Source organism: Pogona vitticeps, chromosome 1, assembly GCF_051106095.1.
Source record: "Pogona vitticeps strain Pit_001003342236 chromosome 1, PviZW2.1, whole genome shotgun sequence".
Taxonomy (NCBI): Eukaryota; Metazoa; Chordata; class Lepidosauria; order Squamata; family Agamidae; genus Pogona; species Pogona vitticeps.
The window spans coordinates 353,734,979-353,761,640 of NC_135783.1; the positions used below are offsets into that span (position 1 = coordinate 353,734,979).

General features: G+C 51.5%; 1 protein-coding gene across 2 annotated transcripts in view; it reads left to right on the top strand.

Annotated features, from left to right (window-relative positions):
• The window catches only part of MAP4K5 (mitogen-activated protein kinase kinase kinase kinase 5), a 116,591-nt gene extending 91,105 nt beyond the window's left edge, over positions 1-25,486 (top strand). For both annotated transcript variants that reach the window (XM_078384326.1, XM_078384328.1), the window contains 14 exons: positions 4,709-4,803; positions 6,592-6,633; positions 7,103-7,187; positions 7,291-7,370; positions 8,338-8,398; positions 8,780-8,894; positions 9,777-9,835; positions 10,185-10,288; positions 10,858-11,035; positions 11,711-11,779; positions 14,152-14,244; positions 21,553-21,623; positions 23,696-23,751; positions 25,251-25,486. In XM_078384326.1, the coding sequence (XP_078240452.1) occupies positions 4,709-4,803; positions 6,592-6,633; positions 7,103-7,187; positions 7,291-7,370; positions 8,338-8,398; positions 8,780-8,894; positions 9,777-9,835; positions 10,185-10,288; positions 10,858-11,035; positions 11,711-11,779; positions 14,152-14,244; positions 21,553-21,623; positions 23,696-23,751; positions 25,251-25,338 (1,196 nt within the window). In that variant the 3' untranslated portion in view covers positions 25,339-25,486. The remainder of the gene's footprint in view (positions 1-4,708; positions 4,804-6,591; positions 6,634-7,102; positions 7,188-7,290; positions 7,371-8,337; positions 8,399-8,779; positions 8,895-9,776; positions 9,836-10,184; positions 10,289-10,857; positions 11,036-11,710; positions 11,780-14,151; positions 14,245-21,552; positions 21,624-23,695; positions 23,752-25,250) is intronic.
• Positions 25,487-26,662: the final 1,176 nt, after the last annotated feature.

Genomic DNA, 26,662 nt, shown 5'->3' on the forward strand with positions numbered 1-26,662 from the left:
CAGGTTTTCTGCTGCTAGCTCTAGGTTTCTCTTTAGGTCATTCATCAAGGTGTCTATATATGTCGCAACATCTTGTGGGTCATCCTGGGTGATCTGCTCCCAATTTTGTCTGATCAAATCAAGGGGCCCTTTCACCCTTCTCCCAAACAAAAGTTCAAACGGACTGAACCCGGTACTGGCTTGTGGCACTGATCGATAAGCAAACAAAAGGGATTGCAGCTTCTGGTCCCAATTGTTTGGATTCTCTGCCAAGTAAGCCCTAATCATGCGCATCAGAGTCCCATTGAACTTCTCCATTAACCCATTACTTTCAGGGTGATAGGCAGTGGTTTCCTTGTGTTTAATTCCACAGATTTGCCATAACCGTTTCATGAGCTTCGATGTAAACGATGCGCCCAAATCTGTGATTATTTCTGAGGCAAATCCCATCCTGGACATATACCCCACCAAGGCATCTGCCACTGTGTTAGTTTCAATGTTAGTCAAGGGAATGGCTTCAGGGTACCTCGTGGCATGGTCCACAATGGTGAGAATGAACCTGTTCCCCCTCTTTGTGGCCTTGGGCAAAGGTCCCACAATATCCACCCCTATGCATTTGAACGGAGTGTCAATCACAGGCAAAGGGTACAACTTTGCTTTGGTCCTGTCCCGGTTATTCCCCTGCCTCTGACACACATCACATTGTTTACAGAACTCCTTGATCTGCTTCCCTATTTCAGGCCAGTAAAAATTCTGTGTAATTCTCTGTTGTGTTTTGTTCACCCCTAAGTGCGCATCAAACATGTCAGAGTGCCCCCTTTGTAAGATCATGGGGCGATACTTTTCAGGTACCACTAGCTGACTTCTGATCCCATCTCCCCCTTTTGAGATATTCCTCAGGGTCTCTCTATATAAAATTCCCTTTTTCTCACAAAATCTCACTGGGGCTTCAGGTGTTAGCTGGGCGTCTGTTACCTGTTCAAAACACTTTTGGAGAGTGGCGTCTGCCTTTTGCTCTTGGCCGAATCTGCTGTCTGTGGTTAAGTTTTCCACCACAGCTTCTGAACTCCCCCCACCTGCTTCCGTCTCGGGCTCGACAGTACCCCCCTGAACTGTCCCCGTGGTGGCTTGTGAGCGTGTAATCACTAGCACCCGTTTCACATGTTCAGCCAGGTCATTTCCCACGAGCACGGCTGCTGGCAGAGTCGATGAAATCGCTAGCCGCCAAACTCCCCTCCAGCCTTGAAAACTTACAGGTACCTCAGCTACTGGCAGCGAGATCACCTGTCCCTCAATCCCTGCCACCTTTAGGCTCTCATTTGGGATGATATACTCCCTAGGAATAATATCTGGATGGCACAGGGTCACCTAGGAACAAGTATCCCTTAGCCCCCTATACTGATGGTCAAGTATTCCTACGTCCACCCCTGCGGTTTCAAACAACTGCGAATCTGTTCTCACTAGTAAGCAGCGCTTGACCTCCACAAGAGGACCATTTTCCTCAGCCTGATCAGCAGATGTAACTGTTCCAGATTGAGTAGCCATGGCAACAGGCTCCCTCAGTGGCACGGAGCTTTGCTCTGTCTGGACACAGAACACAGCTTTTGGCTTGGTTCCACTCAAATCATGAGGTACATTTCCTTTTAGCTGCTTTAATTTCTCACACTCTGAGATTAGATGGCCCTTTCCTTGACAGAAATAACATTTTCTGCTGTATTTGGAGTCTTTCTCCTCTGGTTTTGGTTTTCCCTCCAAAATCTGAGGTCTTGGTTTCGTGTCTGAGGGCTTCCCTTCACCATGGGCCCCTCCCACTTGCTGGTTTTTCCCTGGTCCCTGAGAGTACTTGCTGTAGGTTTCTTTGGGTTTACCTACAGATTTCCCCTCACCTAAGGGCTTTCTTATTTGGGAAATAAAATCTGCGATCTCGGCCGCTTCTGCCACAGATTTCGGTTTCCTTTCCCTCACCTGGAACTTCAGTTCCCCATGCAGGACTGAATAAAACTGTTCCAGCGCTATCAGGTCTTTGAGCTGCTGGAAGGTCTCTGTTCCCTCCTGAGACAGCAATTTCTCTAGCAGCCTCACCAGTTGGGCCCCCACTTGGGTAAAAGTCTGCTCTGGTTTCTTGGTGAGTGACCTGAATCTTTGCCTCAGCTGTTCCGCATTTATCCCATGTCTGGCAAACACCAGTTTTTTAAACTCAGCGAAATCTTTTAGCAGTTCCTCTGGCATCTCTGCATAGACTTCTGCCAGGCTGCCACTGATTAAAGATCGCATGATGGTCATCTTCTCAGTTTCCCTTACTGAGAAGTCCACAAACGCTCTTTCCACTAGGGAAAAGAACACCTCAGGGCAATCCCCCTTGTGGTACACAGGGAATTTCTTCAGGTCAGTTTTAGACAATTGGCCCCCCTCAGAATCTCTATTGTTATTATTGTTCTGATTCATCAGTTCCAATTTTCTTAACTCAAACGCCATTTTCTCTCTCTCCAATTCAAATTGTCTTTGCCTCTCCCTTTCCTGCATCCTTTCTCTCTCTGATCTTTCCTCCATTTCAAATTGCCTCATCCTCAGTTCATGCTGTTGGGCTATGAGCATTTTCCTGAGTTCTGGGTTCTGCTCTCCCGTGCTGTCATCCTGCACTGAGCCAAATTCATCCTCAGAACCTTGGTCCACCTGTGGGTCTTTCACTTCACCCATTTCTGCCATTTGGCTTCGAGTCAAGGGCATAATCCCCCCCCAGAACAGGCTGCTTTCAAAAGTCAAGCCTCAAAATAAAGCGACCACTTTTTTTTTCTTTTGCCTCAGAAACAGCCTTCTAGAGATTGCTGCTGTTCTTCAGCACTAACTTGCAACTGTTGCCAGCCAGAGTCCACCCCCCTCTGCTAGGCCTCTCAGCAGACAGGCTAGATCACTGCTACTTCACTCAGCTTTGCCTCAGCTTTTTTCCCGCCAAAACAGGTTGCCTCAGAGCTCCCTAATCTAGTCCCCAATCTGAGGTTACACGTTCTTCCACTAGCCTACCTCCCCGTGAGGTAAGCCTAGAAGATTACCTACGCGCTCTCAGATTGTCCCTGACTAGACCCCCCTTGCTCTGGGCACACTTGCCAAGGCTTTGCTGGACCACTGGACAACTGGACCAGTCGTATCCCACACACTGGACACCAATCAATGTGACAACCCCAGACCTACTGGGATATGCCACAGTTTCACTAAGCTGCCACCAACCATTCCCTGTAAGGAGTCACACAGACCAGGAATGGATTTTTAACAAATAAAGGAATAAGGTTTATTTAAATAACACACAGGGAAAATAAAATGATCAAGTGAATAAGATACAGTAACGTGGCTTAGTCTCAATCATACATACACCAGTTTGGTTCACACAGAACACCTTTAAATAAAGCACAGACCCTGAACCTATCAGTTCTGGCTACCCATACAGACACCTGAACCTATCAGGTTGGTACTGACTGACACACAGTAGTACCCTGTCTGACACACAGACTCCCACACCAGCTTCTTCTCTTCAGCTTCTTCCTCAGCTTCCTTCTCTTCTCCACACACGCTCCACATATATATACAGTACAGCCCCTCCTCCTGATGTCCCGCCTTCCACTCCCCATAGGATGGAACTTTCCCTCCAACCCATGACAGACAGGTAACATCAGTGCTGTATGTAACAGCACGGTCATCGTCCCCTGCCTGTTTATGGTCTAATAGGTACAACCCAAAAGGAAAACGGGGCTGGGAAGTAAAAGGAAGGCAAGCAGGGAAGCCGTTTTTAAGTGTGTTTAACTGCTTTTTGAAATGCAATTTCTAGATTCCTTCTAGTCCATGGGCAGAAAAGTAACTTCAAGTTCTTGAGGTGCATCGGTTAAATGGCAGTTTTTAACTTTTGGGGGGCTGATGAGGAAGGCCAGGTTGGTCTTCCTCCGTGTCTGGCATCCTTCCTGGAAGGCCTCCCGAGAGCATCTAAAGCATCAGTTCTTTGGCGGTCAGCCTTCTTTATGGTCCAGCTCTCACTTCCATACATCACGACTGGAAAAAACCTTAGCTTTGACTATGCGGACCTTTGTCAGCAAGGTGATGTCTCTGCTTTTTAAGATGCTGTCTAGGTTTGTTATCGCTTTCTTCGCAAGAAGCAGGCATCTTTTAATCTCGTGGCTGCTGTCACCATCTGCAGCGATCATGGAACCCAAGAAAGTAAAGTCTGTCACTGGCTCGTATGTATTTAGGAGAGAGTAAAAGCAGAAGAAGAAGAAGAAGAAGAAGAAGAAGAAGAAGAAGAAGAAGAAGAAGAAGAAGAAGAAGAAGAAAAGCGTGCCTCTTACAATTTCGTTAGGCAGGCTATACATGGCGTGCAGGCATACACAAACGCATACACGTTCCTACTGAGCTGGTTTCTCAGTTTACCAATCTTGAATGGATGAAAGACTGAGTCAGCCTTGAGCCAGCTGCCTGAAACCACTCGGATCAAACCCAGGTTGTGAGCAGAGTCTTCAGTACAGTACTGCAGTTTAACCAGTGCATCACAAGATCTTGGGATAAGTTACTTTTTTGCATAATGGCTAAAGGAACCTGGGAATTGCATTCCAGAAAGTAGTTTCTGAGGCTCCCGTTTTCTAACCTAAACAGATCTCCCTAAGTTATTTAGCTGGACACTTTGTGTGTGTGTGTGTGTGTGTGTGTGTGTGTGATTGACATCCATTTCAAATTTTGTCTGATTTAGGCAATGGGGACAGTGTACCAAAACTGGATGAGAATGCCGACGGGTTGGGCCACTTGCCCCAGCTGCCGAGGAAGAAAGAGAAGCGGGAATTTCCGGTGGGTGCTTTATGTCTTTTGTTTCATTATATGGTTGAACGTTAGAAAGGTTTAATGGTTGTTTGTGGGTTTTTCGTGCTCTTTGGCCGTGTTCTGAAGGTTGTTCTTCCTGACGTTTCGCCCGTCTCTGTGGCCATGGGCATCTTCGGAGGACTGGAGTAGGAACTCTGTCCATGCTCTGTGTTAGAAAGCTTTTCTTTTTAAAGTCTTAACTTACTCTCAAAACCTTTTCTTCTGTGCTGGATAGTGCTAAGGATCAAAGATTGATTGTGTTTGGTGTGTGTATGTGGGGGAGAGATTTAGTCTCTAAAGACTGGGAAGGAAAAGGGTGTCATTTTTCTTGCATCCTGAAGCCTCTTTGCATTTTGAACCCTGCGGCACACACCATCTCTCGGCAAGCAGATTCCCATCGTCCTCTGTAAAAAAACACCAAACTCCCAACATACCATAAAGGCCTGCAAGTCCCTGAGTACAAGGCGTGGGACATCGGAGGGTGTGTATATGTCAAAACGGAATGAAAAGCTTATTTGGAACATCTTTTATACCACCCTACAAAATCTTTAGAATCTCCTGTGAAATCCCAACATTACACAAGAAAATAAGCGACTAAAGTATCAATCTATTCTCGAAGGCTTTTCACAGCCGGGATCCAATGGTTGTTGTAGGTTTTTTGGGCTGTTTGGCTGTATTCTTAAGGTTAAGAACATGGCTACAACCTTAAGAACACGGCCAAACAGCCCAAAAAACCTACAACACCCATCAAATAAAGTATCCTTTGGCAGCTTGGAGATGACCTCGTTTTCTTAGGCTTGTGTCTTCACAAGGCTGTGCGCCAGAAAAAGAGGTCCCTGGAGAAGCTTGATGCCCTTCAGACAGCCACCAGAAACTCTCGTTCACACTGTGAGAGACTGACCCAGCTATACCATTCACTGATTGAAGTTTTAGCACTGAAAGAGCTGCTTAAACTCTTGAATTCTCTCTGGGTTGGGTTTTTTTAAAAAGCTTATATGAGTCTGGTTGAGCAAAACTGCTTTAGCCTGGCACTGGAAGGATTGCAGCTTGGAGGCCTCAAGAAATTTCGCTGCAACCCCATCAGGTGATCGAGACTGGCAGGGGCGCGGGGTCTGTGATCCCGTCTTAAGCCCAGGCCCTAATCGGGGATCTTATCTCGATGAGTGAAGAATTCCCCAGATGGAAGATCCGGGTAGATCTCTGCCTGCGTCTGCTGCCAGGTGTGCCCCCAGGGGCTAAGAAGCCTCCAGAAGTGCCTGGATCCATGCAGTCAGGTTGGTGGTGGGTTCCCTGAGCCCAGACCTTTCAGCCATCTCCCCAAAATGAGTCTGATGGCCTCAGGCAGATGTGGATTCAGTGCAAAGACGTTCACCCAGTTTTTCCAGAAATGCACGCATGCATGATTACATGCTTGACCTCCCAGCCAGCCAGCCTCCGCTGTCCATTCTTGCCTTTTCCACTGTTATCCTGACACGGGAGTGTGAACGATCATTCGTGACGTTCTGTACTGCTCTTGGCAGGATGGGAAACGGCATCGATCATTCTTCCCGGCAGGAGTCAGAGATGTGCCAGAACCAGGACAGAGCAGCCCAATCCGCTCTTGATAACTTAATGGCATTCTCTAAGCCAAGGCATAATATTTCAGACTGGATTCAGTGTGACCCCTTTTAAGGTTTAACCCCCCCCCAAGGAGCAGCCTTGTTCTTAATTGAACAACACATGGTTAATGGAGATCTCTTTTTCTTTTCTTTTTTCTTCTCGTGCCTCACCCTATAGAAGCCAGCCATCAACGGCCTGCCACCGACACCAAAGGTCCTGGTAAGACCCTTTTCTGATGCTGAAGAGTTGCAAACAGCAAAGAGGAATGGGTGCATCCGGTGTGCGCAGGAAAGGCTTGCCATCCCAAGGTGTAAACACTGTAGTATGCAGTTTATTCCAAAATAAAAGCCCAACGCATTTTGGCTTGGCCTTTCCAGCCTTCTTTAAGGATGTGACTATTGCGCTTTTGTTACCTATGGGTTTTTTTTTGGGGGGGGAGGGGAAGCTAAGTTTCCTAGGTCTGAGTCCAGCTCCTTTCAGGCTTTTATGGGGGAATAAAGTACAGTTTTTACATCGTGGGACTATGGTCTCCCTTTGCCTACCGCTAAAGCATTGCAACCACAAATGCCAAGGCGGTATTTTCTTTTCCCTCCCTCCCTCCCTCCCCCCCAGTGAGAGCAAACTCCCCCTCCTCTAAGATCCCGCTGTCTCCCGGGATGTTTCATCTACCTTGCTCTTCCCGTTCCAGATGGGAGCCTGCTTCTCCAAAGTGTTTGACGGATGCCCTCTGAAGATCAACTGCGCCACGTCGTGGATCCACCCGGACACAAAAGGTTAAGTCGTGGTGCCTTTGGGAGGCTCGGCAGCCCTTTCCCCCCCCCCACCTTCCCTCTTGTTCGAAGAGGCTCACCAGCTTTTCTTTCTGCCGTCTTACAGATCAGTATATTATCTTTGGCACTGAAATTGGGATTTACACGCTGAACCTCAATGAGCTGCACGAAGCCACCATGGAGCAGGTAGGAGGAGGGCTGCTGGGCTCACCATGGGCTCTGTGACTCTGAGACGCGGCTACTCTCGAAGGGAGAGCGAGGCTCTCCCTTCCCCTTTGCCACCTCCTGTGATGAGGACTCCATTATTTTAACGTGCTTTTTTTAAAAGAAATGCATCAGTATCACACCGTGGCTGAAATCCCGTCATGAATCACAACGAGAGCAGGCTTATGGAGCAGACCCTTCCCTCTCCCACTAGGTCCGACTCTAGTTGCGTATGACTTCTGGATTTCAGCCTGTGACCCACCCTGTCTCTGTAGATGTACTGGAAGGTTTGGAAATGGATAACGACGACAGGGAGGAGGATGGTAGTGGTAGAATCAATTTATTTGATTCTATTTCTTAGAATCAAATAAAGATTTGACTGGAACCCTCAAGCACTCACAAGAGTCGTAACACCCTAACACCATGTTTAGATGTGTGCCCTTATCCAGGAAGGAGATAAAGGGAAATCAGCTATCGGATGAATGTCAGGAAAAACTTCTTAAGTGTTAGAGCAGTACGACGGTGGAACCTGTGACCTCGGAAGGCACTGAAGGCCTTCAAGAGGAAGTTGGACAGCCGCCTGTCCAATCGACATGAACTCAGATTCCTGGGCTAAACAGAAGGTTGGGCCCAGGAGCCTTTTGGGCCCCTTCCAACTTCATTGTTCCACAAACCCTTCCAGGTTCTTCCTCCTCAATAGGCACCAGGTGGCACCAGTAGCAGTGCAAGTATTAAGACAGAGGTGATGGACGAGAGAGCCGCCACCCCTAAGGAGGTGCCCTCATGCTCCTGATCCCTGCTAAGGGCATTTTGCTCAGCCAAAGGAAGTCGAGGTGACATTCAGGATGGAAGCTCGCTTCGGGGCCTGTAAAGCAAATCACTCCTGTTCTGTTGTTTTTTGTGTTTTTATGTCACCCACCGGGCTCTGTGCTGCTTCTTTCCTTCCTAGATCTTCCCACGGCGTTGCACGTGGCTCTACGTGATCAACAACACCTTAATGTCGCTCTCAGGTAGGTGGTGAACCGGCGGAGCGCATTGTTCACAAGAACGTAAACGGCGTAAGAGGCCGCCGGTCACCTTTGGGGACACCTTTCTTCGGGTGTGCTGAAATTAACTGGGCTCAATGTTGTCCATGAAGGTCATCTCTTATATGCTTTTCCTTTTTTTCCCCTTTTGTTCTGCCGTCTGCGCCGACCGGTGGATATTTGGGGGCTGTCCTTCTCTAGAAGGTAATTCCTCCACCCTGTCCTCGCTCTCTGTGCTACCTTTGCTTCTTGTGTTTTTGCTCATTTCGACACACACACACCCCGCCCCCCCTATGAGCCCTGTAATATACTCCAGAGTCTGGAAAGGACCCACCCCCATCCCCACCCTCTTCCTCTGTGTTGCAGGGAAAACGTTCCAGTTGTACTCCCACAACCTCATTGCTCTGTTTGAGCAAGCCAAAAAGACAGGACTCGCTGCTCACATTCAGACCCATCGATTCCCTGACCGAATATTACCCAGGTAAGCAGGCCACCATTCCCACCCTCGACCTTGCCATCAAACTTTTATGACAAGGGGGCCGGGTGCCAGAAAGGGGCGTGTGTGTCTTGCTGTGCTCTACCTGAGTGGTTGGGTGCATATTCACCTCGTTCCGGGAAGCCAACCTCAAAGCGGCGATGGCTCCAGCCAGAAGACTTCCCTCGTCCAGCTTCCTAAAGGGAGCTGTCCAAACAGTCTCGGGAGGCTGACGGTCAGACCAGGAGGAGCACAGCCTCCTTGGGCCGTTGCTTCCCATTGCTCAGTGAGGCTTCCTCCCTCTTCAGACGCTGGTTCCACTTCGCTGGCGTGAGCAACCGGGAACCTTCCCCTCTGTGGCTTTCTCCGACCCCCTTCCAAAATGCTGTGGACAAAGGGCCAGCCCCTCCACCTGTTCTTGGGCGAATGCCACAAATGAATTGTGCTGGGTGGGGGTGATGGGATTTGTAAGCCAGCCCACCTGACGTGTGCCAGGTGGGGGGAAATGCAGAATGGTATTCACGCGTGCCACCTATTCGTTAAGAACGCCATTGGACTGTGCGGAGAGAGGAGAACTGGGATCTGGAGTTTGGCTCATAGAGGGTCAGGAGTTTAAGGCCGGGGCGGGGGTATTGTCTCCAGAGGTCATGCCAAATGGGTGGGTGGGGGGACTTGCACGCACAGCTGGATTGAGAGAGGAGAGAAATAAGGAGGCCTGCATTTCTAGGTGAGTGGATGGGCTGTGTTGTCTCCTGGAATGCCCAAGGGGAGCAGGGTGGATTTATTCAGGCATGGCGTGTGGTCTTTAGGCTCTCCTATGGCTGCTGGTGGGGGTCCTGTCCCTTTTTTGGCCTGATTGGCTGCCAACGCTGGATTCTTGTCTTTCAGGAAATTTGCCTTAACGACAAAGATCCCGGACACAAAAGGGTGCCATAAATGTTGTATAGGTGAGTCCGTCGTCCGCTTGAGTGGATCTCCACAGCTTCTGGGGCTTTCTCCCAGCTGAACCCGGGCGAAGGGGTTTTCCCCTCATGTGTGACCGCTGAGCCAAAAAAAAAAAGCATGCTGAGCACCAGATGCGATGCTGAACCAGCTCTGGCTCTCGACTGGGCTGAAAATGGAACCTCTGTTCAAACGGCGCATCATCCTTCAAGCATGTGTTTCCCCAGGAGAGGTTAAAAGCTTCTTTGGACCCAGCTCAGCCCCACAGCAGAGTTGGTGGTAGAGAGGAGGGGATGGTTTTTAATGACTCAATCATAACCTTTTGGGTTGATGACCGTTGTTTTCCTTCTTCAGTAAGAAACCCGTATACCGGCCATAAATATCTCTGTGGAGCTTTACAGCTGGGGATCGTTTTGCTCCAGTGGTATGAACCCATGCAGAAGTTCATGTTAATAAAGGTACATTTTGTTTTTTGACGACGTCTGGTATCTTAATTGCTTTTTGAAGGGGTGCACTTGTTGCAGGCGAAGCTAGAAAGACCTCCAAAAATCTGTAAGAAATTGCAACCCTCAGTTATTTCCTGGGGATTGGTTCAAGGTCTGAGAGGGCTGTGCGGAGATGCAAGGAATAAGGAGCAGGAGGTATGGAGCCTTTGAGGAGAGGATCCTGCCTGGGAGGGGAAGGTCCCAGCTCCCCCCCCCCCATCGATCAACCCCGACATCATCTTTTTTGGCCTTCAAAAGGCTGTGAAAGAGCATCATTCCTTTTTATAGGACTTCCCAGGGATTTTTCCGAGGGTGTACAGGATATCATTCCATTGTGATGCCGTAGCCGTTGTACGGATTTTCACTGGAATCCTTTATTGCTTTCAACTCCTTCAGGAACGCTGGTTGGCCGTAGGGTGGGGAATCTAAAGATTTAGGAATTGCTCAGATTTAGATGCAGCCATCCTGTAAGGAGAGGGAGCTGATCCTTTTTCAGTCTAACCTTGGTTTGCTTCGTTTTGGCACCCCCCACCCCCTCGCAGCACTTTGATTTCCCTTTGCCAACTCCCTTGAACGTGTTCGAAATGCTGGTGATCCCAGAACAGGAGTACCCGATGGTGTGTGTCGCGGTCAGCAAAGGGATCGAACCAAACCAGGTCGTTCAGTTTGAGACGATCAACTTGAACTCTGCTTCCTCGTGGTTTACAGAAATCGGTGCAGGTGAGACTCGGGTTGGCGTTGTTGAGCTTGGTTCATCCAAAGCACAGTGTGCCGCTTATATACCGACCTACAGCACTTAAAGCACTCTCTGGGCGGTATACAATCTTCATGATGCAGGCTACACCTTGCCACCACAACCCCCCAGCAAGCTGGGTATTCCGTTTACCCACCTCCGAAGGATGTAAGGCTGATTGAACCTCGAGCTGGCTACGTGAATCTGCTGGGATTGAATGCAGGTCATGAGCAGAGAGGGTTTTTTTTTTACTGCAGTGCTGTAGCTTAACCTCTGCACCTTGAGGTTGTGACACAACAGCCTTCCAGATGTATTGGACTATAGGTTCCATGATCCCCAGCCTATATGTACTCTGAGTGAATAAAAATTATGGTGATGACCATTGGAAACTTCAGTAGACCTCCTCCGTGATCCTCTCACTCTTGCCCAACATGATGGGCAACCCTCAGGAAACCCTAGAGGACAGTTTAAGGGACTGGGTGGGGGGGGGATGGTGAGGAAGATTTCTGACCCATGCCACGAAATCTGGTTGTCTGGACCTTTAGTGTTGCTGTTTTGGGGGTGCGGCAGCTTTATGGAGTTTGGGGAACATCGTTGGCATTTAGTGGCAGGCCGGGGATGGCTTCCGTGACCGCTTCCTGTTGTGCTCTTCTCCCCTGAAGGTTGCCAACAGCTTGATGCCATCCACGTCACGCAACTAGAGAGAGACACGGTGTTGGTCTGCTTGGACCGTAAGTACGGGGATTCGAATGGCCCTTCCCTCTGGTCCCCCCATGCAGTTTTCAAGGGTGGGTGTAGCAGGAGGAATAAAATAAAACGGGCTGAATGAAGAGAGCAGCAGCCGTGGTCCAACCAGGAAGAGAAACGAGGTTCCCCGTAAAATTCTGCCAGGGAGGGCGACTCGCAGGCAGAGCAAACGCCTGCAAGAGCCCAGGAAAAAGCCCAGCCCAGCACAAAAGAGAGAGGAAGCTGCCGGTCGGGCCCCGGGTATGCTGCTGAGAATCAGTGGGGGCTGGGAAGGCCTCCCTTCTCTTGTAGGTCCTCCCCCAGCCGATCTCAGGAAGCAAAGACTCCCCAGAGAAGGAAGCCCTCCTCGCAAAGCAGGTTCATAGGAATCAAGACAGTCCTGGGGGGGGGAGAGGGGTTAGGGTTGTCTGTCCTCCTGGATCAATAAAGCTCAGGGAACACCCGTGTTTTAGACTGCAGCTCCTGGTTGGCTGTGCTGGCCTGGGGAGTCTGGGCTTTGTAGTCCAAGCAAAGGAAATTTTCCTAGCTCTGTTCAGGGGAATCTCACGGCCCAAGCTGTCCTCCGGCTAAAGTTGCCTTGACACGTCTCTGCAGTAGCAGATGACATTCTGGGAAGACTCTAGGCTTTGATGCCTTAGCTTGTTCTCCTCTGCTCTTTTCTCTTCTCTCCTGTGCTCTGCTCTCCTCTCTTCTCCTCTGCTGGGCTCTTCTTCCCCCTCTTCTCCTCATCTCTGCTCTTTTCTGTGCTCTCTTCTCTCTTTTCCTGTGCTCTCTGCTCTGTTCTCCTCTGCTCTCCTGTGCTCTGCTCTCTTCTCTGATCTCCTCTCTCTTCTCTGCTGGGCTCTCTTCTCCTCTCTCCTCTGCTCTCCTCTACTGTGCTCCTCTCTTCTCTGCTCTGCTCTCTCCTCTGCTCTGCTCTCTCCTCTGCTCTGCTCTCTCCTCTGCTCTGCTCTCTTCTCTCTTCTCTGCTCTTTTCTCTGCTCTGCTGTGCTTTGCTTTCCTCCCCTGTCCTCTCCTTCTCTCTTCCTCTCTCCTCTCCTTTCCGGTGCTCTCTGCTCTCTTCTCCTCTGCTCTCCTCTGCTCTCCTTTCTTCTCTCTCCTCTCCTCTACTGTGCTCCTCTCTTCTCTGCTCTGCTCTCTCCTCTGCTGTGCTCTCTTCTCTCTTCTCTGCTCTCTTCTCTCCTCTCCTCTGCTGTGCTTTGCTTTCCTCCCCTGTCCTCTCCTTCTCTTCTCCTCTCCTTTCCGGTGCTCTCTGCTCTGTTCTCCTCTGCTCTCCTGTGCTCTGCTCTTTTCTGCTCTGATCTCCTCTCTCCTCTCCTCTACTGGGCTCTTGTCTCCTCTCTCCTCTGCTGTCCTCTACTGTGCTCCTCTGCTCTCTTCTCTGCTCTGCTCTCTCCTCTGCTCTGCTCTCTCCTCTGCTCTGCTCTCTTCTCTCTTCTCTGCTCTTTTCTCTGCTCTGCTGTGCTTTGCTTTCCTCCCCTGTCCTCTCCTTCTCTCTTCCTCTCTCCTCTCCTTTCCGGTGCTCTCTGCTCTCTTCTCCTCTGCTCTCCTCTGCTCTCCTTTCTTCTCTCTCCTCTCCTCTACTGTGCTCCTCTCTTCTCTGCTCTGCTCTCTCCTCTGCTGTGCTCTCTTCTCTCTTCTCTGCTCTCTTCTCTCCTCTCCTCTGCTGTGCTTTGCTTTCCTCCCCTGTCCTCTCCTTCTCTTCTCCTCTCCTTTCCGGTGCTCTCTGCTCTGTTCTCCTCTGCTCTCCTGTGCTCTGCTCTTTTCTGCTCTCTTCTCTGATCTCCTCTCTCCTCTCCTCTACTGGGCTCTTGTCTCCTCTCTCCTCTGCTGTCCTCTACTGTGCTCCTCTGCTCTCTTCTCTGCTCTGCTCTCTCCTCTGCTGTGCTCTCTTCTCCTCTCTTTGCTCTCTTCTCTCCTCTGCTGTGCTTTGCTTTCCTCCCCTGTCCTCTCCTTCTCTCTTCCTCTCTCCTCTCCTTTCCGGTGCTCTCTGCTCTCTTCTCTCTTCCTCTCTCCTCTCCTTTCCGGTGCTCTCTGCTCTCTTCTCCTCTGCTCTCCTTTCTTCTCTCATCTCCTCTACTGTGCTCCTCTCTTCTCTGCTCTGCTCTCTCCTCTCCTCTGCTGTGCTCTCTTCTCCTCTCTTCTCTGCTCTCTTCTCTCCTCTGCTCTGCTGTGCTTTGCTTTCCTCCCCTGTCCTCTCCTTCTCTCTTCTCCTCTCCTTTCCGGTGCTCTCTGCTCTCTTCCCCTCTGCTCTGCTCTGCTCTGTTCTCCTCTCCAAGTTCTCCTCTTTGCCACCAGGAGCAGCAAGCACTCTTTGAACCTAACGGGGGTTTGCCTTTCCTTTTTTTCTCTCAAGGGTTTGTGAAGATCGTGAATCTGCAAGGGACACTGAAGTCGAGCAAGAAGCTGGCCTCGGAGCTGAGTTTCGACTTCTGCATTGAATCTGTAGGTGAGCAAACTCTCTTCCTCCGTTGTCGCTTGTTGTGCCCGGCGGGTCTCTTGCTGTCGGGGACGTCCCTCTCCCCCAGCCTCATTAGGGGCTCCTGATGGATTTGGAGACTGTGCCACGGGCACCCCCCACAAGGCCTGCCATGGCATGTAGGTAGAGAGGCGGCCATTGACCAAACGGCTGTTCTTGCAGGCCATCACAAGAGTCGCTGGTGAAGCCGAAAGGCAGGTGATCTTGGCTCCAGGGCAGGCAATCCTGTGCCTCAGTGGCCCAAACTCTTCTTTGGAAACAACAGCGCTCCCTTTCTTTCAGGATCAGTGCACGCACACATACACACACACACACACACAAACATACACTTCCCTGCAAGGTACAAAATCCTCTATTGTGCGCACCCACCTCACCGTGGCAGCACGGCCGGCGGGCTGTATAGGCCACGCCTGGCCTGCAGCCACCCCCCTGCCCCATTCCTTCTCAGACGACGGCAGCAGTGATCCACCGGGCAGGTATTTGGCCTCACAGCTATGCATAACGGAAGAAGAGACCATGGATAAGAAGGAAATGAGTCGAGGAGGAACCTTGGTGGTCCCCCCGAGGGGCGTCTCTTGACACACACTTGGCAGCCTGATGCTCTTCCCCGGGGGGGGGGGACTCCTGGATGGGCCAGAGCCACACGGTCCAGAAAAAAGTGGATCCAGTCGGCCGTCGCTCCTGTCGTCGTGCAGGACAGCAAGCCCTCTTGCAGTTCAAGACGATGCCCCGTGCAGTTCTTTCCTGCCCTGTTTTTTCACCCACCTGCTGTGGTTTTGAGATATACAGGATGGAGCCCCTTTTCCCACCCACCGTGGGCTCGACCCTTCTCGCCACCCCCTCCCACCACCACCCTCGTGTCTTCCGTTCTTTCTCCTTTGCCTCCTCTGTTGGCTCCTGCGGGAATCCTTTTCTTAAAACCTCTCCATTTAAAAAAATCACGCATCCAACGATGGGCATAAACATCTTTTCAAGGAAAGAAAAAAAAATTAAAAGAGGGAGGCGGGAGCAGGGCAGGAAGTTCCCGGGTTCTTCTTCGTGGACTCTGTGAAATCACACTAATGGGTTAATCTGCGCTTGCGCAGAAGGCCTCGGAACATTCTAGAGCTTAAAGTAACACTTTTGGCTCCGCCCCCCCAGGACCTCATGGTCCGCCCGCCCTAACAGCCATTCAGTTCCATTTTTTCCGCTGCTGCAGTTAGGTCTCCTAGCTAGAGCTCCGTGAAATATTGGAAAGATCTGGAAGATTCCTGTGATTTGGCTCCGCTTTTCATGCTTCAAGGGAAGTACTTTACTTCATATTATTATTAGGGGAGTTTTTGGACTGTGTCTGAGGGTTTTCCCTCGCTCCCCTACCCCTTTTTCCCCCCCTATTTCTTGGACTGTTTCTTTCCCGCCTTTTTTCTTTTATGGCCTCCAAGGCACCCTCTTCACCTAAAGTTACTTTTAAAAGCTGTGCCGCCTGTTCTAAAAAGATCCCTTCCACAGACGGACATCGTTATTGTTTGTTTTGTCTTGGGGAGTCCCATATCCCCCAGACTTGTCGCCATTGTGAACGTTTTACCCGGCAAGGCCTGAGACTTAGAGAGCAACGCCTTCGGGCAGCGCTCTGGGAAAAATCCCTCTCCGCGCCTGCTATGGCGGCGTCATCCGCGCCTGCAGATTCAGCTCCTGCACCTGGCCCTAAAACTAGGGCTAATGGCAAGCCAACTACGTCTACCAAGAAGGCTTCCAAGAAACCCAAGCCTCCTAAGAGTCAGGCCACGGCCGCCATTCCTCCCCCGCCGTCTCCTGCGGCCACTCCTCAGCTCCAACCGTCGCCCTCCCTGCCTGCTCTTACTCCGCAATCTCCTATTGAGATTCACTCCCAGGCGTCGTCGGCAGCCTCTTCTCCACCATCCTTGCCACCGCCGACCGATACGCCGGATATACCCTTCTTCCCATCTCCTAGGAAGAAGAGAGCCAAGACTAAGCATTTGGAAACAGCCTCTGGAGATTCCCGGTCTCCGAGCCCCTCGGGACCGAAGGTCTCCCCCCACGGGGCTCGACATTCTCGCCCCAAGAAGCCTAAGAGGCAGGAGGCTATGGAGGACAAAGCCGCTCCGCTCAAACTTTCAAAGAGCTATTTAAGAAAATGGCGGAAGCAGATGCAAAAGCTCTATGACCCGCGGCTTCTTTACAGCCTCGCTACGCGGAGTTCCTCATCCGACTCCTCGTCCTCCTCGTCGGTTTCCTCCGATTCTTCGGTACCGTCGGTACCGCCGCCCCGCGATACCGACAGGGGCAGACGGCGACACGTCCAGTCAGTACCGTCCCTTCACGATATCGGAGCGAAAGGGTCTAGATCGGTACCGGGAGGACCTTCCTCCCTACGGAAGACAGAGCAACGGACCAATGCCGAGGGCTGCGTACCGCCTCCAGCTCCGATACCGACCGGTATCCCACGTCGTACCACTACCGATACCGGAGTCGGTACCGCGCCACTCGGTACCGACGCGGTGCCACCTAAACCGAAACGTCCTCGCGACTCGGTACCGGCGAAACCGCGCAAGAAGAAACGACGCCACGTTTCCTCTGACTCCGACTCCTTTCAATTGGATCTCCTCGATACCGATACCGATCCCGATACCGGGCACGGTACAGGACACGGTACCGGACACGGTACCGATACCGGACCGAGGGGCAAGAAACGCTCTAAACGAAGAGGCAAATCTATACCGGCCCCCGTTTTTCCCATGCCGGAACTCCCATTCCCCCCGTCCCTCCCTTCTGATCATCCCGAAGACTCCTCCTCCGAATGCTCATTTTCGGATACATCGGCTCCTAATGATAACACTCCGGACTCTGCCATCATTGATAAGAACCCGGTTTCTCCTGCGGCCGATTTTCCTAGCTATTCTCAACTAATACATAGAATAGCCTCCGCTTTGGAACTCCCTGTCGAACGTCCGCCGGAAACGGTCCCCGACAAGGTATACGGCGATATCGATGAGGATCAGAACCTACCCATGCGCCTAGCGTTCATCCCTTCGCTACTGCGAACCCTAAAACAACCTTGGGACAAACCTTGCTCTACCCCTCAAATGTCCAGACGGGTTGAGAACCTATACCGGATTCAGGGATCTGAACTGGACTTCCTTGTGAAACATCCCGCCCCCAATTCCCTTATTGTGGACGTCGCCCAGTCTAAGTTTCGGCCTGCATCAGCCGCATCCCCCAATAACAAGGACGGGAGGAAAATGGACATATTTGGTCGGCGTTCATATGCCTTCTCATCTCTAATCGTGAGAGCTGCTAACTATGTCGCCGCTATGGCGGCTTACCACCAACACTTATGGGACTTGGCTTTACCGTCCTTACAAGCTGCACCTGATGAGCTGCAACCGAGAGGTCTCTCTCTTCATCAGGAGGCATCACAACTCATTCGTCAGGAACGGGTCACGGTTCGTCATATTTTGGATGCTGCATCCCGTAATCTAATGACGGGTATTGCCATGAGGCGGCAGGCGTGGCTTAAGTCTGCGGCCATTCCTGAAGACTCCAAGGCCCGTATCCTTGACCTCCCCTTTGACGGTTCGGGTCTTTTTGATCCCAAGACGGATGAGATCCTGAAGGGTCTCCATGAAGCGAAAAAGGCTGCCAGATCCTATGCTGCTCAACCGTTCTACAAACAACGCTACCCATGGAAGCGTCCATCTTTCTCCCCGGCTATGCAGCCAGGGAGATCCTATCCCTACAAGCAGAGGTATTCTCCTTCTTCCGGCTACACCACTAGACATGACCAACGACACAAGACACGTGCTCCCTTCAAAAAGGTCGACCGCAAGAATAAACAGGGCCTTTGACTACTCTACAGCCATTTCCTCTCCTTCCTGCGCCACCCGCTTGTCTCCCTTCCTCTCCAGTTGGCTTACCATCACTTCGGACAAGTGGGTCCTTTCTATCATCGCTCGCGGTTACGCGATCGAATTTTTGGAGACGCCTCCTCCCCGTCTAGTTCTTACCCCCCCATCCGACCCTCTAAAGCAAGAAGTAACCACCCTGTTACAAAAGCATGCAATAACCAGGGTGTTTCCAAATCCTGCCAATCCTGGTTTTTTCTCCAGATATTTTCTGGTGACAAAGCGGGACGACTCTTTCCGTCCCATTTTAGACCTCAGGCGCCTCAACAAATTCATTGCCTATCGCCGTTTCCGGATGGTAACCTTGGAGAGGATCCTGCCCCTCTTGCGACAGGGCGACTGGTTCGTCGTCATAGACCTCAGCGACGCCTATTTTCACATAAATATCAGGCACGACCATCGCCGCTTCCTGCGTTTCTCGCTGGGGTCAAGATGTTACGAATTCTCCGCTCTGCCTTTTGGACTTTCCACCGCGCCCAGAGTCTTTACGAAGTGTATGGCCCCGGTGGCGGCTTTCCTGAGAACAAGGGGCATAGCCGTCTTTCCATACATCGACGACTGGCTACTGGTTGCACACTCCAGGCTTCAGGCGGAGCGTCACACCCTTACAGTGCTTCGCCTCCTCAAAACTCTCGGGCTGCAGGTGAACTACAAGAAGTCCGTCCTTGTTCCCTCGCCTGTTGCCTCCTACATAGGCGCTACTCTCGATGCTCGGACCGGCCGAGCATTCCTGCCTTTAGAAAGAGCGCGGAAGATGGCGGTTCTCATCGAGAAATTCCGCCCTCTCCATCATGTCACCGCTCACACTGCGCAGAGGCTACTGGGCCTTATGGCCTCCACCACTTCGGTCATCCCTCATGCGAGACTGAAGCTTCGTTCGCTGCAAGTGTGGCTCCTGTCCCTCTTCAATCCCCTCTGGGACTTCCCCAAAAAGAGACTCTTGGTGTCCAAGGAGTTGTCAGAGCAGCTGAAGTGGTGGCTCAACCCGGGCAATCTGTTCATGGGACGCCCTTTTGCTCCCATTGCCCTACAAACTCGCATCACGACGGATGCCAGCGACATCGGCTGGGGTGCCCATTGTTGCGGTCTGCAGGTCCACGACCGATGGTCTCCAAAGGAGCTTGCTCTCCACATCAACAATCGGGAACTTCTCGCCATCTTCAAGGCCTGCCGGGCGTTCCTGCCCATCATCAGGGGCACAGCCCTTCAGGTTGTTTCGGACAACACGACGGCTGTCGCGTATGTCAACAAACAGGGCGGTACCCACTCTTTCTCCCTCCTGTATCTTGCTGTCCAGCTATGGGAGTGGTGTCTCCAACATCATGTCTTTCCATCCGCTGTATACATTTCCACTCACGACAACATACTTGCGGATCGGCTCAGCAGGACTGCTGTTACCATGCACGAATGGGTGCTGGACCATACGGTGTTCCTAACACTTTGCGAGCGATGGGGAACTCCCGTGGTGGATGTCTTCGCCACTCACCTCAACACCAAATGCCCCACCTTCTTCTCCAGGGGCGGTCACGGCCCGAATTCGCACGGCGATGCTCTGATGGTGACGTGGAGCAACCGCCTTCTCTACATGTTTCCACCGTTTCCTCTCCTACTGAGAACACTGGTGAAAGTTTGCGACGACAATGCGAATGCCATTCTGATTGCTCCGTTTTGGCCGCGCCAACCGTGGTTCGCGAGGCTCATCTCGACGGCGACGGAGTACGTCAGGCTACCTTACCTTCCGCATCTGCTGACCCAGAACGAAGGGACAACTTACCACCCGGACGTGCAGTCACTCCACCTCACCGCCTGGAGGATAGTCCCACGGTAGCTCACGTCCTCTCCCATTGTCGTAAGCCGTCCACTGACACCCTGTACGGGAGCAAGTGGAAGGCTTTCCTGAAGTTCACCGCTTCTCATCAACTGCCCGCGTCGCCCACCACGCTCCATGCTGTGTTACAGTTTCTGGCTTACCTTTTCCAGATGAACCTGTCTCATTCCATCCTGAAGGTGTACCTTTCCGCCATCATAGCCCATCAACCGCCAGAGTCGGACAGTGCCCTGTTATTTAGACACGCGAAGATCAAACGTTTTCTTCGAGGGGTTGTACGCCTTCGTCCACCTACAATTAATCCTATTCCTCAGTGGTCCCTCCATACGGTCTTAAACTGCCTCTCAAAACCACCATTTGAGCCGCTCGCTACGGTTTCTGATCGCCTCCTTACCCTTAAAGTGGTTTTCTTGGTAGCTATTACGTCAGCCAGAAGGGCCTCTGAATTGGCTGCACTGAGGACCGACCCACCTTTCTTGCAATTTTTCCGGGACAAGGTGGTCTTGTACCCTGACGTGTCCTTTCTGCCCAAAGTCACCACGGATTTTCATGTCAAGCAGCCTATAGTCCTGCCAACCTTCTTTCCCCAACCTTCTTCTCCGGTCGAGAAATCCCTCCATCTCCTCGACGTTCGTCGGGCGTTAGCCTTCTACGTTCAAAGGACTTCCTCGTTCCGTCTCTCCAAGCGCCTGTTTGTCTCTTACCAGCAACCCCATAGGGGTCGGGAAGTGTCTCCGCAAACTGTATCCAGATGGATAGTTCAGGTCATCCGTCTGGCCTATGAACTGGCTAAGAAGCCTCTACCGGCATCTGTTCACGCCCATTCTACTAGGGCTGTTGCGGCCTCTACAGCCTTTCTCCGTGGAGTCCCACTACAGGACGTTTGTAAAGCCGCCACGTGGTCCACGCCTTCCACGTTTGCATCCCACTACAGACTCGACCTGCGAGCCAAGGAGGATGCGAGGTTTGGCCGGGCTGTCCTGTCGGCTGTGCTGCCGTGACGTTTCCCTCCTCCTTCCAGAGGTAAGCTTGCTAGTCACCCATTAGTGTGATTTCACAGAGTCCACGAAGAAGAAAAAGAGGTTACTTACCTGTAACTTTGGTTCTTCGAGTGGTACTCTGTGAATTCACACGGCCCGCCCGTCCTCCCCACTTTCCGTCACGGCTGTCTCGCCTTTAGAGCAGCAGTGGAATTTGGGGAACTGAATGGCTGTTAGGGCGGGCGGACCATGAGGTCCTGGGGGGGGCGGAGCCAAAAGTGTTACTTTAAGCTCTAGAATGTTCCGAGGCCTTCTGCGCAAGCGCAGATTAACCCATTAGTGTGAATTCACAGAGTACCACTCGAAGAACCAAAGTTACAGGTAAGTAACCTCTTTTTCTGTGACATGGTTTCCTAGCCGCCAACACGCTCTGCCACTGGGAGGGGGGGGGTGAGGAGGCATTGCAAGCGGGGTGGGTGGGTGTCCCACTTCTTTGCAGCTGCCCCCACCCTCTCTGGCTGATGGCAGAGCTGAAAGCTAAGCTCCTCTCACCTGTTTTTCTTCGCAGTGTGCCTTCAAGACAGTGTCCTGGCCTTTTGGAAGCACGGAATGCAGGGCAAAAGCTTTAAATCGAACGAGGTCAGTCGGTGAGGCGGGTTTCCCACCCGGACCGGGGGGGGGCTCTGTGGGGGGGGCTCTTTTTTGCTTTAAACAGACTGTTGCACTCTCTTGTTTCAAATGGGCTTTTAGTCTTGATTTTACTTCCCGTTTCTCATATCATGCTTGCTTCATTCTTTCATTAAGCTTCTAAATACCATTTACTTACGGTCTTAGCTTTTAAATATTGTCCTTTTAATGATGTAAGCCGCCTTGGGTCCTTTTTAAGGAGAAAGGCGGGATTTTAAAAAAATATATTTTAAATAAATAAATAGCTGGTTGTTATCGCCCCTCTTGTGTTCCTGACAAATCTGCCTTCTGTGCCATCTTTTGTTGGTATTTTTTACCTTTTAAGAAAGTCATTCTTTTGCAGATAGACTTCCTCGGGGGTGGAGGCTCTTATTTCTTGCAGAACTACCTTTGGTTAAATTGATTCAGAAGCCAGGAGGCTCAATCCACATTACATTCCCAGAGGACACCGACTTTATAGAACATGTGCAGAGTGTCAAGAGTCTTACACCCGAGTCTTTAACCAGTTGGGTTCGTTTGTTTTTTAGCAAACGGGTTTCTTTGGAAGAGAAAGCTGCTGGCAGGTTTTACCAGGAATTAAAAGGAAATTGAGCTTTTGCTCTGGGACAGAAAGGGGTCAGCTGAGTTTGCCTTCTCCTTGGCTGCAAATACGGCCCAGATCCCAGACCCAAAATCTCTACACCCTCCAGTTGGGGCTCTCCTGATTAATTCACTTCTTTGTTCTTGAGTGAGTGTGTTTTTAGCGGGCTCCTCAGCCCCAGGGGGTTGGACTCGAGGGTCCCATAGGCCCCTTCTGGATTTTACGATGGTATAATTCTAAGATTCCTGCTCACCCCTGGCCTCTTGAGTGCGAGACTTTCCCACCTAACTCTGGTCTTGCATCTTCCAACATGCAGAGACCGCTTATCTTCTTACCGTCCTTCGGACAAGAACAGTCAGTGGGAGGAGAGCCCATTTGTGGGGCGATGGGGTCAGAAGGGAACCTCGTGGTCATCTAGCCCAGCCCCCAGCCAAAGCAGGAATCTCTTTTATTTGGAAGATCACAGACATGATCATTGGCCTCTCCAGTCAGAGAGCCTCTCAAGTGACAGCTGACCGGGGGGGGCAGGGACAACAAAACTCTCTCTCCTGGAGAGAGCAAAGAGAGTAGTTATAGAAGCTGGAAGGGACCTTCTGGATCATCAAGTCCAGCCTCTATCAAGGAGGCACCGTGGGGGGGGATTCGAACTCCCAGCCATTGATCTAGCCAGCAGTTCTAGGTGGGCCAATCGCTGGCCCAAGTAGCCCTGGTTGCTGAATCAAGTGCCGTTCATGTTAAGCGAAAGAGAAACTCTTTTATCTTTGGCCTCCAGTTCTGAACACATTGACAAAGGAGTGAAAATTATCACCCCGGGAGGGGTGGTTGCTCGGAGCCCTCATTTCACAAACCCGGGGAAAGAGGCACTCCGGAGATTAACTCTCCAGGATCCAGCCCATAGGCTGGGAGAAAGAGGGAAGATAGGAGAGCGCTTTTCAAAGACTTGAAATACAGAGGAAGGCGCAGGATCTGCCCTCGATCATCCCAGAGTGCAGGACACGCAACCATGGGCTCAAGTGAAAACGAAGCCAGGTTTCGGTGGAATATCAGGATAAACTTCCTAACTGTTAGAGCAGTGCGACGGTGGAGTGCTCCAACACTTCAAGAGAAACTTAGACGACCCCCTGACAGATCTCCTTCGATTTGCGTTACTGCACTGAGCAGGGGGATGGACTTGATGGCCTTAGAGGCCCCCTTCCCTCTCAGTTATTCTGTGGGAGGGGCATTCTGGGAGTTGTAGTTTGTTTGTTTGTTTTTTAAAAAAACACCCTTTATCAATTTCAGATCTAACCAGCTGGGACTCCTGAGTGTATAGGATTAGAAAAGGACCCCACCTATTTCTGGGTGTGGGTCCTTCTTGGCCATCTTCACAGGGGTTGTTCCTTCCACTTGTTCCATCAGTCACTTCCTCACCTTTTCTCTCTCTCTCTCTCTCTCTGTTTTGTAGGTAACCCAGGAAATCTCTGACGAAACCAGGGTCTTCCGCTTATTGGGCTCTGACAGGTGAGGAAAGCCAGAGCAGTTTTGCAGTTTCTCATAAAGGGAAGCTGGGCATTTCAGGAGGAGGGGGAGCCTTCCGTTGGCTTTATCCTCTGTGCCTCCCGCATGGGGGGGGGAGCGTGTTGTTCTTGTGCCCCTAAATTGTCCTGTTGTGCGTGTGTATATAGTGCCGGTGCGTTGGTTGAGCTGATCTTTGTCTTAAGGCGTACCAAGATTTCCCAGGAGTCACACTTCTGGAACAAGCAGGACACATCTGTTGACCAAACCCGGTCCCAGGGCCCAGCGTTGGCGTCACAGCTGGTCCGAGTGCGGGTTTTTCCTCTGGAGCAGAGCAGTGCTCAAGCTGAGCAGGGAGCGTCTCCTGGCTTGGGGCACAAGCTGAGCAAGGGGTCCTGGCAAGCCTCTTGCCAAGCCACCCCGTCTGAAGCAAAGAACAGGACGCCTGTCGCCCTCTCGGGGTTTAGCATCAACTGGACTGGCTAAGCTTGTCGGCAGTTTTGGTCCGGCAATCTCTCCAGGAGCAGCCGCTCCCTCGCTCAGATCTCCTGCGGCTGCAGTGGGTGGACCACGAGCCACGCCAGTGGGCCAGCCTGCTTGCTTGCACTTTCCGTCCAGAGGGAAACTCCCTGCACATAGAAACATAGCCCACTAGGTTCTCCCTGACAGGCTAGCTTTCTTCCCTCTTGTCCCTCCGCCCAAAGGAAGATGTATTCTTGAAAGAAAGGACCCCAGATAGTTAGGGACTCTACTTTTGGGGGGACTACAAGTGGCTGGGGGTTTTAGACCCAGAAAGTAACATTTCCAAGATCTGAGAAAGACTGCAGCTGGAACTTCCAACTCTTCCTAAGGATCAGCCTGCCTTGGCCAGTTTTCTGTGCCAATGATCTGACTCGTGCAAATAACCCTGGCATGAACTGCCTTCTTAGACATCTAGTTGGGAACCCCTATTTAACTCTGGAGAGCATTGGAGGGCCTTACAGCGTGTGGGCTCTGCTCCAGCCGCAAGGACAGCGTTAAAACTAGGAGAGCCGGAAGACAGCCGCATACTGTACCTCCGTTTCTGTCGGCAGCTGCCCGCATCTCCTTTGCTGGGCAGAAGGTTTCCTCACCTCAAGGTTGCATTGGCAGGTGTGCAGGCTGACTGGACGGCTCAGGGTTTGAGGTCTCTGGCTTCGGAGCCCGAGGTTGAGAGTTCAATTCTCCCGCTGGGACTCCTGGGAGAAGAGCCAGCCTGGGTCGCCTTGGGCAAGCTGCACCATAGTCCCAGAGCTGCCCCCAGAAGAAGGCAATGTCGAACCACATCTGAGTATTGTCTGTGTCTGCCTGGAAGACTAGGAAGGGTCACGTCAGAAGCGACTGGAGGGCAACGCAGTGGCTGACCTTCCTTTGTGAGAAGATACGGGTCGGGGCGGGGGGAGTGCTATGGGTGTGGTGTGGGCAGGCGAGCCTAACAGATGCCGGCAGCTAACCGTGGACTTCCCGGTCCTCCGCTTGCCTCATAGGGTGGTGGTGCTGGAAAGCAGGCCGACGGACAACCCCACGGCGCACAGCAACCTCTACACCTTGGCCGGCCACGAGAACAGTTACTAGGCGACCGTCGAGCGACCGTCGGCTCCCGGGGGGGGGGCGGAAGGAAGACGTCACCATTGCCCGAGGAAGCAGCCCCCGCCGGGAAACCCCGAGGGCCAGTCGCCCCCTCCGTCTTCGCAGCGTCTTCGTTCCCCGTCTACCCCCTTTGCTTCACTGTGTCAGTCCCCGAACGGACCCGGGTTTTAGGATCGAGAGCCCCGAGGATCGTGTCCCGTGCGTCTCTTAGCTGGGAAGCAGCTGTTCGGTCACTTGCCACTATGTGGTTGGTTATGTCACGTTTGCTTAATAAAAGCTGTGAGATCATTAATTCCTCTTGTTTGTTAGGAAACCTCCAGAATACAGGACCTGACCGGGGGGGGGGGGAGGAAGAGATCCACGATGCAGTCACGGCGCCCTACGATTCCGGACTCGCCGCTCTCGGTTTCCTCGGTTCTTCTGAGCATGGCCTCCTTTCAGATGCCCCTGGTTCACGTCCAAAGAGGAAACCTGGAAACCAGACCGGGTGGAGAATAAATAGCTTTGGGGGCTTCTGGCCCATCCCTGGAGGATTTCTGTCTAAAGCTCTCCACAGGCATTTTAAGAGAGGTTCCCAGGATGCCATGTGTTTATTATTATTTTTTAAATGCACATGTTTCTCTCTGGGTTTGTAAAATAGACTATTTAATCTTTATTTATTAACCTGCTGCTAGGGTGGTGTGTGATGTATCTTAATGACTAGCGAGCGCGTACAGGTTGCCGAGCAGCTTCGTGGGGCGGGTTTAGAAGCCAAATTTTATATACATATATGTATAAATATATATAATTGTACAAAGGAACTGGCATTGATTTTGCCCTTCTTCTTTTTAGAGCTAGCACATTGTCCAAGGAAGGTGTTTCTATGTAGGGAATATTAAAAAGAAATAACTTTTTTTTGGGGGGGGGGCTATTCCTGTTTCAGGGGCAGTTTTGTACACGAGTGTTTTGTATGGGGTTTTGCGTGCAACCTTTGTCATAAAAACAGGGAGTTTGGTGTTTACGGAAATGATCCGTACGATGCGGAAAAGCCGGCCAGATCTTGGTGAGGAATCGGGAAACACAAGCATTGGCGAGGACATCTGCAGACATTTAAGAGACCGAGATAACACGTTTCGCGCGTGGGTGTGTGGAGGGAAAGCTGCTTCGCTCGTGTGTCGTTTTTCATCCGCTCTTGAAAATGTATGGGGGAAAAGGGAGGAAAGTCCTGATCTATATGCAGTCCCTGAGAGAGCAGAGGTCTCGCCCTGCGCTGCCATAGCGGAGATGGAGGGACAGGTGGTCAGCCACCTGGGTTCTCCGGACTCACGCT